This window comes from Orbicella faveolata, unplaced genomic scaffold (assembly GCF_042242905.1).
Source record: "Orbicella faveolata isolate gen_17 unplaced genomic scaffold, um_ofav_v1 contig_3, whole genome shotgun sequence".
In the NCBI taxonomy this organism is placed as follows: Eukaryota; Metazoa; Cnidaria; class Anthozoa; order Scleractinia; family Merulinidae; genus Orbicella; species Orbicella faveolata.
In genome coordinates this window covers 3,603,837-3,618,960 of record NW_028301558.1, presented here as the reverse complement: position 1 = coordinate 3,618,960, position 15,124 = coordinate 3,603,837, and the positions used below count along the sequence as shown (strand labels likewise).

The 15,124-nt window shown below is 36.5% G+C and overlaps 1 protein-coding gene across 1 annotated transcript; it reads right to left on the bottom strand.

The window, feature by feature from the left end:
- Window positions 1-368: 368 nt before the first annotated feature.
- LOC110061162 (something about silencing protein 10-like) lies at window positions 369-15,089 on the bottom strand. Its single transcript, XM_089297641.1, has 21 exons — window positions 14,956-15,089; window positions 14,232-14,295; window positions 13,884-13,940; window positions 13,223-13,288; window positions 12,514-12,645; window positions 12,143-12,188; window positions 11,683-11,757; window positions 11,314-11,429; window positions 10,744-10,791; window positions 10,572-10,622; window positions 8,602-8,658; window positions 7,304-7,372; window positions 7,163-7,203; window positions 6,507-6,603; window positions 4,976-5,066; window positions 4,507-4,547; window positions 4,063-4,185; window positions 3,400-3,551; window positions 2,226-2,292; window positions 2,016-2,123; window positions 369-1,105 (listed from the first exon to the last, which is right to left on the bottom strand). Exons 1-21 carry the CDS (start codon window positions 14,970-14,972, stop codon window positions 1,016-1,018), a joined length of 1,608 nt encoding a protein of 535 aa, XP_089153767.1. The 5' UTR covers window positions 14,973-15,089; the 3' UTR covers window positions 369-1,015.
- Window positions 15,090-15,124: the final 35 nt, after the last annotated feature.

The following is a 15,124-nucleotide window of genomic DNA, read 5'->3' as shown; positions in this document are numbered from 1 at the left end:
ATAGCCGTCAACCTCAACAGTTTCCATGGCACCAAAATATTGCGGTATAATCATATGGTTTATACAGGCTTGTTCGGAGGTGTTAAAGTAGCAACTGATTCGTCTGGAATACACTAGATCAAACGCAGAGACTTAATTACGCCTCCTCCGATTTTGGCCCCTGCGAGACCCAACGTGGTGCAGTTGCCTTCAAGGGTCGGGTGAAGATGGTAGAAAGCGCATAACTCCCTTCGAGCACAAAACGTTCTTCGCCCTAGGAGAATCTACAATGCTTTCTGTGTTTTCTTCTTCTAGTTTGATGGTCGCTAAGTGCCTCAGGCAAATTCCGAACAAAGTTCGTGTCTTAATCAGCTAGAGAATTTTCAGAATTATGGAAAAGTGCATGTACTTTAATTTTGTCTTTGCATTTATCACAAAGGTGTTTTTCTTTTAATAGAGGGAAATGGGGGAGGAGAATACCAAGGTATTTAAATTTCATTATATTGATATTTTTTCAAGCCTAGTCATATGGGTATATCTTGGATGAGTAATGTTTGAATGTGTTTACGAACCCTAAACATTAAGTTAATACAAGACGTACATGACTTTAATGTTTGAAAATAGTTTATACTTGCGCAGATTTGATCAAAAGTTACCATGAAACGTTGAATACCGTTTACACGACTGGTTTTTAAATTAGAATTAATTTATAAATCAAGCAATCAAAGGCGGAGTTCGCGTGGACGTAGCCATGACGACTAAGCAAAGTTGTTGCAAAAATCGGGTAGTTCACCAACATCTAGCACTGTTCTGCCTGGAGAAACACATGTCACGCGCAGAAATCGTGACAGCATAAATATTGAACTTTCGTTGGTTGAATAGCTGTATAGAGCGTGAAACAACGCCATTTAAAATAAAGTAAGAATAAATTTTCACCAGGTCAACACAAATGTGGATACATAGTGAATGTCAAAGTTTCTAGGATATAAAGACGCCGTGGAGAGGCAGCATTGTATTAATTGAATGACGTGTTCCATTATTTGATTTTGATACTCCTGGTCAGATTCGACCGTATTCCTGTCATCTCGCCACCATACCGGTTTTGCTCGTTTACAACTGGCAGGACCTGTCAGGGTAACAAGTTGAATGATGAGAAACTTATGAAGCTAGTCTATAAAAACAGCAGCAACGAAAACAAGGGAAGAAACAACACCATCAACGACAACAACGATAAAACGGCAAAAACAACAACAACAACAACAACAAATATGCTCATTAATAGCCTTTCTCCAGAGTAGATAAAGACTTGCAAATACCGTTAATTTCAGGATTTGTTCCTTCCTTAGGTTATAAACTAATTACAGAGCTCAAAGTTTTCTTACAAAGGGTGTCGGAAACCGAGTTTCACAAGCTAAACCTAAAGGCGAAGTTTTGATACTATATTGGTTTGCTTCTGTTAACACGAGGAGGTACCCAGAATCTGGTCTCTGGGTCTTTTATTTCTCTTGCACAATATTCGTCTAAATTCTACTACTTCTACCACTTGACTAACAAATGCACATGCACTTAAAATTTAAATAACATATCGGTAGCTATGTAAGTAGTAAATTATTATTGTTATAACTATGTGTGGGCAAACGGGACGACAAACCCTCAAGGATTAAAACTCATTTTAGAAAACTATCCCAAACACTTTCACGCGACTTTCAGAAGCGAACCATGCACCAAGTTTTTGAAACAACCAATAGAAGCTAAAGTTTAGAGAACAAGAAACGTAAACAGGATCTTTGTGCGAGACCCAGACCAAGGCTAGTAGACAAACCCAAATATGACTATCGATGGGGTATTTTTCGGAGCTTATACGTACCCTTGATAAACTAAGATAAACAACTTGAAGTCATAAGACTCACAGTGGGGGCAGTCGGGCCCTAGAATCACAAGACTAACGTGGTGGCTACAAAACGATAAACAATTAATGATCACGAACCAAAAATACTCAATTCTATAAAAATTATTGAACTTCATAACAACTATACCTGACTTTTACGCTTTATCTGAGCCTTGTAAAATTTCCTTCTGTGTTTTACACGAGGGTTGCGAAGTTCTTTCTTCTTCTTGGCCGTAAGACCCTTGTTCTGAGAAATCTGCGATAAAATGTAACGTATTCGAAGGAGTTTAAACATGCATGAAAAGGAAAAAAAAAGAATGAAATTAAAATAACTGGTTGAAGTCCTGGGTTTCTTTACCTCGTATGTTATCCCTCTTTTTCCGTCTCCAGTTTCTTCTTCGTCCGCAACCCTCTGTTCCGCGAAACTGAAACGAAAGTGCATCTTCAATGTTAAAGAAAAAACAACTTGCAATGAAATAACATCATACAAGGAAAGCGTAAATGCAGTTCTTAGCAAATGCAGATCACTCACGCCAGAGAATTGAAATGACACCATGACTGGTTGTCGAGGGTAGGTGGTTAGCGTGCAACTGCAACGTAAAAGCCATGCGCGCACTTGTGTCAAATTGTGAGCGCTATGTTATTTGTTTTATATTCGCGTCGTGAAAAAACGAAACCTCTCGTTGCAGTTAGCGTCATTTAATTTTCATTAAAACTTCAACTCTGAGTAAACACATATGATTTAACTTTGCTACTTTACATTTGTAAGCCGAGGCCAAAACTTAACCAAAACCTATCATAGTGTAAAGTGACAATGTTACGGCGAAGCAGTTATCCATTTCGTAAACGGTCGATGCCAATTTCGCGACACGTAAAAAAATTTTAACTATCAACGAATTTTTCTCTACGAAATTAAAGAGAAAAGAAAATTTGTAAGTACCACCCAATATCGAACCTGAAACCTCTGTTTCCTAACATCCGTCTTCTACCACTACACTACCAGTTTGATCCGCCAAATCTCCGCAAAATTTAATCATAAAACGTGACTTTCTTAAATATTAATGATAGAGTTGCCCCAACCATCAAATAAAAGCTAACCGCAAGCGAACCAGTGCCATTCGACGAGTGCGTTTTACTCAATCAACAAATTAGAACCAGTTTCTACCTTGTCCAGGCCTATACTAAAGCAGATATGGCATCGTCCATTCTGAAAGGCTTGGTTACCAATGATGGCATCGACCGTTTACGAAACGGAAATCAGCTGCGGCGAAGTACACCAATGTAAAAGCACACTTTGTTTGGATGGTTTCTGTTTTACTTGACCAATCAAAAGTTCAGAAATGTACGCGAAGGAGTTGTCACGACAACATTCACCGGGCGGAAAAACTATCACTTGCCATGTCAGTTCCACTCCTAACTTCTCGGAGTTTGATTTGTCAAATCAAGGGTGTAAGACATGTCTAGTAGAAGCTTTGTCGTTTGGTTACAATACAACGGTCATTACTGTTCCTTTAAAGAGCAAATACACTCACCTAAATGTCGCTTCCTTGACCTCTTTTTTCTTTTTCTTCTGAAGTTTGACTGCTTCGTAGTATTCCAACGGGTCCATCGCGTCTGCTTTACCTTCTACCTGTACCTTCCTCTTCCTTTTCTTATCTGTCTTCGATTTCTTTACCTTTCCTTCCTTTGAAGAAGAAGAGAATGGTTATTATTCATTGCGTCAGCAGACTGTTCACAGCCCTCTATTTTCTCGTATTTTTATTTGATCGTTAAATGCTCGAATAGAATCGCAAGGGAACTGAACGCCTCCCCGCCCCAACCCCGCGTGCTTTGTGCTTTCTTCGCTCGCTCTTTCTTTCGTGACCGTTGAAAAATAGAGAGGCGGTGAACAGTCTATCGCGTCAGTAAAGAAATTATTCTTGTACCTGTATGCCCGATCATTACTACACAGATACACAGACTGTCTATCGCAGAATTGCATTTACACTGAGTTATCTTAATGCTTTTTGAGATTAGATACCAAGAGCTTAAATCTGTCAGCTTAATAAAAACTACTGCAGGCAGCGTCTTCCTTTGGATCCTTAAAAGAACGACTTAGAGATGTTATTCATTCACTGTACAACGCCTGGTATTATTGACGTTTTAGCCTGTATGATAAGAGAAGCCTCCGTGACGCGAGCTATCGGTGTTTTTACCTTTTCTGTCTTCCTTGTTCCGCCGTCGCTAGTCTTGTCTTCACTATCTTCCGCGTCACTCTCATCGTCACCAAGAAGAGAGGATAGTTTTCCAGTACGTTGGGAAAGCTTTTTGGATCTTTTCTAAAAGAAGGTTTGAGTAAGTTCCTACCGTGGTCAGCGCTTACTAACAGTAAAACTGTATCTATTCAAGGTGATCGCACACACTTAAATTACTATCAGGTCTAACAGAGACCCATAAGTTGTTGAATCAACCCCTTGCGAGTTTCTGTTTGTTGCGTACAGAGTGTATTATTTATCACGAACTCTAACATGTGAAAATGATGAACGCTCAACATTACACAGGTAGCTACAGTGTGACGACACTGACAAAACAACTCCAAGTCGGAAGGCATGTAAACGTAAGGACTGCAAGCTACATTAATTCGATAAAGTATAGTGTACCTTATTATGGTGACCACTAGGGTTTGACTTTTCTTGTAAAGCTAAAGAAAAGAAATAAAACATAAATATCGGCAAACTACTGAAAACCAAAGAACCGAACGAACGGAGGAAGAAACGAAAGAACGAATGAACACACGAAGAAACCACGAAAGAACGAACGCAGGAACGAACGGAGTGACGAGCGGAAGGAAGCACGATGGACGGACGACCGAACGAACGGACGAACGGTTGAAAGGATGGACGAACGAACGGACGGACGACCAAATAGACGAACGGACGGACGGACGGAAGGTCAGTCGATCGGTTGATTGAATAATTGTACTGGAGCAGTGAACAGATAAAATACACAAACTAACAAACCAAACCAAAATGCACCACATCGAACGTAATTAGAACGAAAATACACTGTAAAGCACAAATGTATTATGTACATCGAATGTATAATAATGCTTAAACATGTATATCTTACCATTTTGTTCACTGGAGATTTGCCCTTGCGAAAGAAGCACCTCTATCTCTGGCTTCAATTTCTCATCCAGCGGTTCAAGTTCTGTTATGAGCTTCAAACATATAACAACAAACGACTGTTAGATTTCAAAAAAAAAAAAAAAGAAAAAAAAGCACAAACGTTGACAAAAAATTAAGCAGACATCGAAATCACCGAAGCAATAATGTAGCTCCATTTTGTTGTAAAAAGAATCCAACCAATAAATAAATGCAACCAAATGAAGTAAATCCAATAAATTATTTTAAGCCTGATAATCTGTCAGAGCTACTGGAACAAGAGAGTGTTACGCCACAAAATGTAATAATCCCCACAAAATGTAATAAGAATTGCCGCAAAATGTAATATTAACGCAAAATGTAATAAAAAGGTCAACGCAAACTGTAATGACTTTTCAACGCAAAATGTAATAACTTTTCTAACGCATATTGTAATAAGGCAAAATGTAATAACTCTCGTACGACATGTACGATATCTCGAAACCAGTATTATGACTCGGCCAACGTTATCCTAACGTAGGTGAATCCTATTATTTGGTTCAACTTGGTGTACAGGCGGAATCAGGTGGTATATCGCCTGTAACCCCTCCATACTTTCACAATCTTCAACTCAAGAGATTATGTGTTTCGAATAAGCGCCGCGTTGTTATTGAAGGGTGTGGTGATTGGAATATATGGGTACAGTCATTTCTCGCCTTGTAGACACCTCGCTATTTCGGACACCCCGTTAATATGGACAACTGCTGAATCCCCGGCAAAAATTATAGACTTTTGATTGAAAGAAACTTCCGTTATTACGGACTTTCGATCGCTTTTACAGATTTAACCAACACATGTTCCGGTCCTGACATCGGAACATGTGTCGGTTAAGTATGTAAAAGCGATCAAGAGTCCGTAATAACGGAAGTTTCCTTCAATTTAAAGTTTATAATTTTTTTTTTAAGTTTTGAGTTGACTGTACCCATATATTTCAATCACCACACCCTTCAACAACAACGCAGTGCCTATTCAAAAGACTATCTCTGGAGTTGAAGATTGTGAAAGGATGACGGTGTTACAACCTGATATTCCTCCTGATTCCGATCCACAGAGTTTTCAAACTGAAAGCTACTGCACTTTTTTTTTTCGAAACAAAACCTGTACATCAAATTGAACCAAATATTCAATTCACCTGCATGTCACAGTATTACCTACGTCAGGATAACGTTGGCCGGGTCATAATACTGGTTTCGAGATATCGTACATGTCGTTCGAAAATTATTACATTTTGCCTTATTACAATATGCGTTAGAAAAGTTATTACAATTTGCGTTGACTTTTTTATTACATTTTGCGCCAATGTTATTACTTTTTGCGGCGATTCTTATTACATTTTGCGTTAATATTACATTTTGTAGCGATTATTACATTTTGCGGCGTAACAGAGAGAAAATCTAATCTGCTTGATTGAAATATAGCCGTTGATGAATCTGAATCTGATTCTTTGTTTTTCTCACCTTTTTGTACTGCACCAGTCGTTCAATTACAGGGTGATCTCTTACGGAGGTTTGTCTTGCTTTCAGTAATAGGTAAAACCCAATGTTGACACAATAACTATAAAGTCAAAATACACAGCTAAGTATCTGCTGTTACCGCTAACAGACAACTCCCACAGGAGACACTTAGTTTTGTTACCTAAGGGCTGTAATCTCCATTAAGCCTGTTACAGCTGAGTTGCTTGACAGGTCCTTGATGTTAGAGATGAACTTGCTGTTTGTTGATACAATTCACGACACCCAAAAAGTAAAACGTTTGTTATCAATAATAATATTATGGGTGTGAAGACTGAGGAAACAGGTGACTCTAAACTCAATGACAGCCCTGTAAAACCACATTTTTGACTTCCTATGAAAGAACAATTCTCTTAAATCGATAGGAAGAAGTTAGCCCCGAGTCTTCTGTAGCTCAGTGGTTAATGAGACTAAAAAGCAACCGAGCCCTGAACCAGATGTCTAGCAGGGCCAAGAGTTCGACTCCCACCCAATGGGGATGTACAGCAGTTTGTTCTTGTTGCGCTATGGTCATAACTCTGCAGATGATAAGCAGCCACAACAATTAACCTAAAATCACAGCCAAATATTAAGAGTTCTTGGTGACTATTTCAAAGTCTTACTTGAGGTAGAGCTGGTGCTTCAGTTCAAGGTAGTCTGCTCCCTAAAATAAGCAAACAGATTCATTTATCATGTAATCTAGAAAGAGACATTTCCAGGCAAATGCTTTGGTCTAAGCTTATATCACAGAAGGCCTCCAATACCTCTTTGGGAACTTGTCCAGCTCTTGCCATTTTAACAAGGGGGTGGAGCTTTTCTATAACTTCCTTAAGCTGTGGTGGTAAGAAAGGATTCCAGTTAGTTCCATTGGAAAAGATGTCAATTTAAACAATCAGTCAAAGTCAAGTTTAACATTAGTATTGTTAGTAGCGTTAGTATGCGTATTGTATAGAGTAAGTGTTAGTATCGTAAGTGACGTAAGTAATAAGTTTTTTGTAAGTAGTGTAAGTAGCTACATTATTATTGTATTGTAAGCAGTGTAAGTAGCAATTAATTAAAATAAAAACATAAATAAAAAAAAATTTAAAAAGTTTAACATTGAAACTACAGTGCAACACATGGAGTGATGAGGAGTCTTAGGTTCATTCTAGATGATTTTGATTCTACATAGAATACCTTATCGGACAAAGTCAACTTTGTTTCTCTATATAACAGATGTATACACAATAAAAATGTTAATTTACTACACAAAAGTTTATTTCTAACTAAGTATCCTATCTACACAAGGAATATGTTTCTTTTCCATACTACCTCCTATAATTTACGCAGTAACTACATTCTGACACTCCCTGAACCCAAGAATACTACTACTCGTGGCCTTCGCTCTTTTTCTTATCATGTTGTTAAACAATGGAACTCACTGCTGGACAATGTTCAAATGTTGAACCTTAATGACTTTATAAAAGTATTACCTAGCCTTAACTTAATGTAAATTTGGGACATTTTGTAAGTTAAATTTCTGCTTAATATAGTATTTTAAAATATTAAGTATACATATTTATTTCATTTTGGCCGTTAATTGTAAATATTGTACAGAATTGTAGTGGGTATGTTACAGTATATTATCTTGACTTCTTTTGTTATTTTTCTCTCGAAAAAATTAGCTTGTATAATAGCCACTCTTAAATTCGAGAAAAAATAAAGTGTATGTATGTATGTACATATGCACCAATACATAGTCACAATTTGTCACTCTTGTGGTGCAGAACCAATTCCATTTTCATTAGTTTGTACTTATTAGAACTAGACGTTTTTTTCTATGTTGTGCATGCATTTTTAGTAAACGGCCAACAATTTGACCATAATGTTAAAAAAGAAATCAGAAAAGAAAAAACAAAACGAAACAAAACAAAAAGTTTCTATTAAGGTGACTGTCATTAGATCATATTCAATACACCTACAAAGAAAGAGGCACAAAGGAAGAGGTGATGAATGATTGTTTTGCCAGCTACATGTACATGTAAGCAACTACAGGGTAGAAAGTACACAAACAACTTTCTACCTTAAACTTGAATTCATCCATGAGCTTCAAAAGTTCTGGGGAATCCTTGATCAAAATCTATCAAGAAATTCTCACAGTTAACATCTGTAAATAATACATAATTTTGTAAATAAGTAACCACATTTTTTTCTGCGATCAAATGGAACAAAATTGAAAATCTTTGTTGGAAACTTGTAACAAAAAAGTGGCTTTAATTAACAGCTCCTTGTGTGTACAATGTAAGTATTGAATTTGGGCATGTACATGTTTTTTTTTTGTTTTTTTTTTTATTCCTCCAATTTCTAGCTAATACATAGATATGTAAATATAATGTAAAGAAAGTAGATAGTAACTGATAGTGATTTGTAAGAAAGAAAAAAAACGCAAAAAACAGAAATTACATCACTTAAATTGAATTACATTGTATATTGGAAGGAGAGGAGAGGGGCACATCTAGATAAACTAATTTCGTGTCCCTTAAAGTTATGTATAACTTGAGATTATTAAGAAAAAGAAAAAGAAAAAGAAGAGGAAAAATGACAAAATAGCTCAGAAAGTTATAAAGAGATAATGTTTTCATTAGTATTGAGCAAGGTACCAGTGTAAAAGTGTTTTTCTAAACATTTTTTTAGATGGTTTGTCTCTAATAGATTGCGGAATATTATTCCAAAAGAAACTTCCAATAATGCTGGGGCAAAATCTCCTAAGATTAGTTTGAAATGAAGGTATTGCAACTTGGTTGGATGATGCACTACGGGTACTGTAATTATGTAGTTCAGATACTGATGAAACAGGTAAATTAGGAAACTTATCATGGTGGAAATAATCATAAAAAAGCGTACACGTGTTCAGTTTAACAATATCAGGAAATTTCAGAAAGCCTAAGGATGAGTAGTGTGGAGTTATTGATTCCATTAAAGGAACATCATTTATAACACAAACTGCTTTGTTTTGTAATTTTACGATTTGAGACAATGGAGCGTTATAATTATTTCCCCAAAGTGTACAAGCATAGGTAAGGTAAGGATAAATAAGAGAATAATACACACTAATAAGTGTTGCTTTTGATACAAGTCATAATGTTTCAACTTAACCATTATATTTATATTTTTGCTAATTTTGCCACATATGTAGTCAATATGGTCATGCCAAGTAAGGTGACAATCAATATACACACCAAGATATTTTACACAAAAGGACTTCTCTAAATGAACGTTTGCTACAGTTAGTGGTGGATAAAGATTGTAACTTTCGTTTTGACGGGGCATAAAAATAAGAAACTTAGTTTTTGTCAAATTTAGGGTCAATTTATTACTGCACAACCATTCGTAGACAGCAGGTAAATGATTGTTGATTTCACACAATAGACTGTCAAGATCATATCCGGAAGCTGTTAATCATCTGCGTATAATCTCGTGGAAAAAAAGGTGGAAGACTTTGGAAGGTCATTAATGAAAATAATAAATAGCAAAGGTCCTAGTATCGATCCTTGAGGCACTCCAGTGGAGATAAAACGTGTGTCAGAAGCAACACCATTTGCATGTACCTGCTGTTTCCTGTTACTTAAGTAAGATTGAAACCAGTTATATTCACTTTGCTGTAATCCACAATACTTAAGCTTATATAGTAATATTTGATGGTTTACTGTATCGAGTGCTTTGCTTAAATCTAAAAATAAAGAGACCACATAGAGTCCTTTATCAAGAGAGGAAGCTATTTCTTCAATAAGGTCAATTAGACAATCAGAGGTTGTGAAACCTGGTCTAAATCCATATTGTTTTGAGGAAATCATATTATTATTCGTAAGATAAGATATCAGCTGATTAAAAATACATCTCTCAAATATTTTACTTATGGAAGAGAGAACTGAGATCACTCTCAAACTTCACAACATGTACATGTTGTGAAGTTTGAGAGTGAACAAGAAGTTAGGCTCATACTTTTTGGTAGATTTATTTATCAAGCAACAAGATAACTAAATTGCCCAATACCTGAATCTTCTCTGCTTTCGACAGCTTTGAAAGGTCCTGAACAATCTTCTCCTGAAAATAATAATAAGTGAACAATGTTTCTTACTGTGAATATTTTTAGTTATGTTGTGCAGTATGATCCTGTTCAATAAATCGTGATTTTAGAAGTTGGAAATACTTTCATTTATAGTACCTTGTCCAGTTCATTGTCTTTGTCTTTCCTGTGAGCACTTTCTGGAAGCTGAAAGTACAATTTTACACAAATTGAATATGTATATCATTAGTATAAATCTCCTAATGTTCTATCACAAATGGCGTTCTCTGATTGGCTACGCTACTCACTATCTATTCTGTTGTAGATAGTGAGTAGTGGAGCTGTGAGTGCTTGTTAACAAGCTGGCGGCCACTCCTTTACTTTACTGAAGTTTCTGTGAAGAGGATTTAAATAAACTTTTGAGCAATGAGTAGATTTATACGAAAACAATTAGATTATTCACTCTTGATTTCTATGCATGATAGCTGACTCGGTCTGCACCCTTGTCAACTACCAGGCAATAAAAAATCTTGAGCTAATAATCTAATTTTTTCATTATTATTACAATCAAAAACATTGTCCATGAATTAAAATTATAGTCCTGTGGTATCAATGACAATAAGTCCTAACCAGTCACCTATATTATCAAGGCAGATAAAAGCTGAAGTCTGTATGTTCTCATACAAACCCCTTGATTCAGGTAAAGTGATAAAAAACTGTCAAACAAACCTCAAAATCAGCTGCATCAAAATCTTGTTCTTCTAAAGAGGCAGCCATGTGCTTCTGTAGAGCCAGAGCTTCTTCTTCTTCCTCCTCTGCCAGCTTATCCATATCTTCATCAGAGCCTTCAAAAACAACAACAACAACAACAACAATACTTAAATATCAACGATCTCACATTGCTGACTTAAATCAGAGACTAAAACTGCAGCATTGTCACAATACACATCTAGAGTAAGAGTCTCCAAGTTTGAAAGCCTGCTTTTCATTCAAATTATTTCAAATCAATCTGACCTGAACATCAGGCTTTTGCATTGTAGAACAGCTGAGACAGACAAAGAATTTGACCGATTAGGAAAAAAAGGTGGATGGACCTACCTGCATACTCTTCCACAATATCAGCATCATAGAATGCAGCTTTCTTTCTACCCCATGACTTCTGGCTTGGAATGCCTACAAAAAAAAAAACAAATAAATAAATCACATTACATGTGGTCCCTAACTAACCTGAGTACGTGGAATTCTTCACATACAGTACATCTACATATAGTTAGGGTCCCTGTGAAGAATTCTGACAAGTAGTGCCTACAAAAGAAGCAGTTACCGACAAACATTCCAATATTTAGACCTTTTGACGGGGTAGCAAAGAGGGTGTTGTGATCCCATTTCAAGCACAAATTTTGACCAAATTTACCTCATGTACCACTTGCTTGTACATTGTATCATACAGTGGTGATCGTAAAAATGACTAACAGTTTTAATAAATCGTTTTGCTTTTTTAAATGATCTTTGAGAACTTGAATTCTTAATCATTGAAGTCCACATACATCTAACTTACCTTTCTCTCCAGCCTCTTCATTTTCACTTTCTTCTTCTTCATCTTCCTGTCAGAGAATGAGGTACATGTACAGGTACATGTATCACAAAAAATGAAATACTGCTTACTGTCTGGTCATCACCACATGTACACTGCATCTTATGAATGAACTCTAATAACCCCTCAGCTTTTAACTTGAAACAGTTACTACCAATATGTGATATTGCCATTGGTCACTGTACATATGGTCTACACATAAGCTTTTTCTTCTTTTGCCATCAAAAGTAGATAGGCAGTAGCAAAAAAGAGGTTTTTTTAACAGTTACTAGCTGGATTAATTCTAAATTCTCAGAGCTAAAAATGCAGGAAGAACTAATTAAAACTTCAAATACCTCATCAATTTCATCATGGCAATCTTCATTGATACTGGGGTCATCATCTTCCTCCTCCTCATCATCATCACCCTCACCATCTTCACTTTCTTCATCAGACTCATCAATATTGAGTGCCATTACTTCCTCATCCTAAAAGAGAGCCATGATAACAATCCCTGTTCAAACACAGTCAGTAATATTTCACTCTGAATAATATACATGTATTTTATACATTTAACAAATGTGCATGTAGTAAGTAACAAAATATAATTATTATTTTGTCAATTTACTAAAAGTAGGTAAAAAGTCTACAACAGTCCCTTGGATTTTCAAAGACTGTCGACAACGAAAGAAATCCTCACCACCACTCCTCTCCCCTCCCTTCCTCCACCTGCCCCCCCCTTCCTCTTTAGTTCTCCCTTCTTCTTCTCCTCCTCCTTGACATCATCATAGATATATGTACAGTACCCAATGGCAATGGCCTCAAATACATTCTAGTCATTACATGTATTTGCTTTAAAAAAACGTTTTAAATGACTGCAAAGGTATTATTTATATTGTGTCAAACATGGTTCCCACCCATTCAATAATGGACCCCCATTTTAGAGCTCATCCATTATTAATTAAAATAAAGTAACGAACACCTGAACCCACAGGTATAAAATTATCCTTGATGAGTCCAATAATTAACATTATTATTATCATTCCAAAACTTTCAACGCAGTACCTGTTGATCATCATCACTGGACTCCTCTCGTCCATTCTTGTTGTAGGCTGTACTCTCTAGAAGAATCTAAAAGAAACAGAAACCACACAAATGTCTCCCAAAGTACAGTATACTTATTCAAAGTGGTGACAAAAACGCCTTACTTTTTCATGCTACTGTATGCAACAGAAATATTCATGTTGACTAGTTATTGGGACTTTGCAATACAAAGAAAAACTAATAGTTACAGTGTGTGCATAATTGTACATTGTATAACTAACGAACTCCAAAGTAAACTGAATCCCATTGGAAAAATCTGGACGAAGTTAAGTCATATTTAATAAACAGTGGCTCCTATGGCTCCAATAGTTAGTTTGTAACAAATTCACTGAGTGAGTGGATATGCAGTGACCTAATGGATTGAAGAAGGACTGAACATCGAGATGTCTGAGTTGGATTACTGATTAGGGTCATTCTACGAAAAGTATTGTGATCTAAAGGCCAACCAGGCAAGATGCTGGGGTAGCTTATACAGTGCAGTACATGTAACTTCTCTGATTGTAGTCACCTTGCACCACAGAAACCTTCGTGTATTTAGTATTTAAGCTCCAATCATGGCGCAAACCACTTCAGCACCAACCCAGACTTTATACCCATCTGGCATTGCTGCCTTATGACTTGCCTTTTCTCTTTCAGCATGAAACTTATCAACATCATCATGGAAAAAGTCATCTTCTCCCTGTGGATGGTGATATATCTGTTATTATTAACTGTCTGAAGTCTTTAATTTTATTTTACGTTCTAATGCAAAGGGAAACACTGAGCCACATGTAAAACTATACATGTATAATATTTGTTGCACATTGTATACACATACAGTACCATTGCATGTGCTGAATCAATGAACTGAGTAACACTGTAACATGAAAATGCATTCCTTGGTTGACCTGTTTTACATTTTATTTATGACAACTATTAACAAGAAACACAAAACATCAATAGGCCAAAGGAAAGTTTGCTCTTCACTCACAGGATCTGGTTCATCATAAACTTCCTCTTTGTTATCAATTTTCTTCTTTGCTGGTTTCCGTGCCCTTGACCAATAAAAACATAACAGACATGAGAATGAAACTGTAAATTTTGATCTTTCTAAAGATAACTCTAGCTCTCTTTATCAACTATGACTATTTTTTAGCCAGTTTTGGTGATATTGACATCTTGCAAAAATCATGAAGCCCAAGATGCCGGATTCAAGATGGTCACTGTTCATAAACACACAGTGGCATCATTTTTGACATTATAATGGCATTACCACTTCGTACTTCAACTGCAAAGGAAATGTTTTTGAACATACTATAACACCTCCACGTTTCACAGGAAAATCTTTTAAGTCAATACTCTATAAAGAGTTTCACGGTATTGGCCCCCACTGCGAGAGGACCAAAAAGGCTGGTCAAACTGGATGCCGGATGTCACGTAAGCTTACACTACAACACCTGAGAATTCTACATCTACATGCACATCTCATATTTAAAAAGTTAGCACAGCATGTTACTATTTCATTTGACATTAGTACTCTTGTTTTAATTTCCAGTGTAGTTTAACTGTTCTAGGACTCTGATTAAGTATTATAGAAACCTTCACGCATGTGCATGTCCCACGCGCCTATATATCTAGCACGTGCACGTTGTTTACAAACGCTCTTTTTTCACTTTCAAAGGAGTTAAACAATTTGAAATACCATTGGAGCTTACCTTTTAGAACGGGCCATCCCAGGAGCTTTTAATAATGCTTAATTTCGTCACTTCAGCCGTTAAATTTAGAGAAAACCCTCTTGTGAGGTCTTACAACCAGTGCTCGCAGCTCGCCATCTTGTCTACGACCGAGGAAGAGTGGCACGAGTTACTCAGGAGCATGTTTTCA

What these genes read in the sequence shown, in the direction of transcription:
- LOC110061162 (XM_089297641.1), bottom strand. An exon ending in TTTATGATGAACCAGATCCT is followed by an intron (nt 13,941 to 14,231) that starts GTGAGTGAAGAG and finishes CACCATCCACAG; the next exon opens with GGAGAAGATGACTTTTTCCA. An exon ending in TGGATGAATTCAAGTTTAAG is followed by an intron (nt 7,373 to 8,601) that starts GTAGAAAGTTGT and finishes TTACCACCACAG; the next exon opens with CTTAAGGAAGTTATAGAAAA.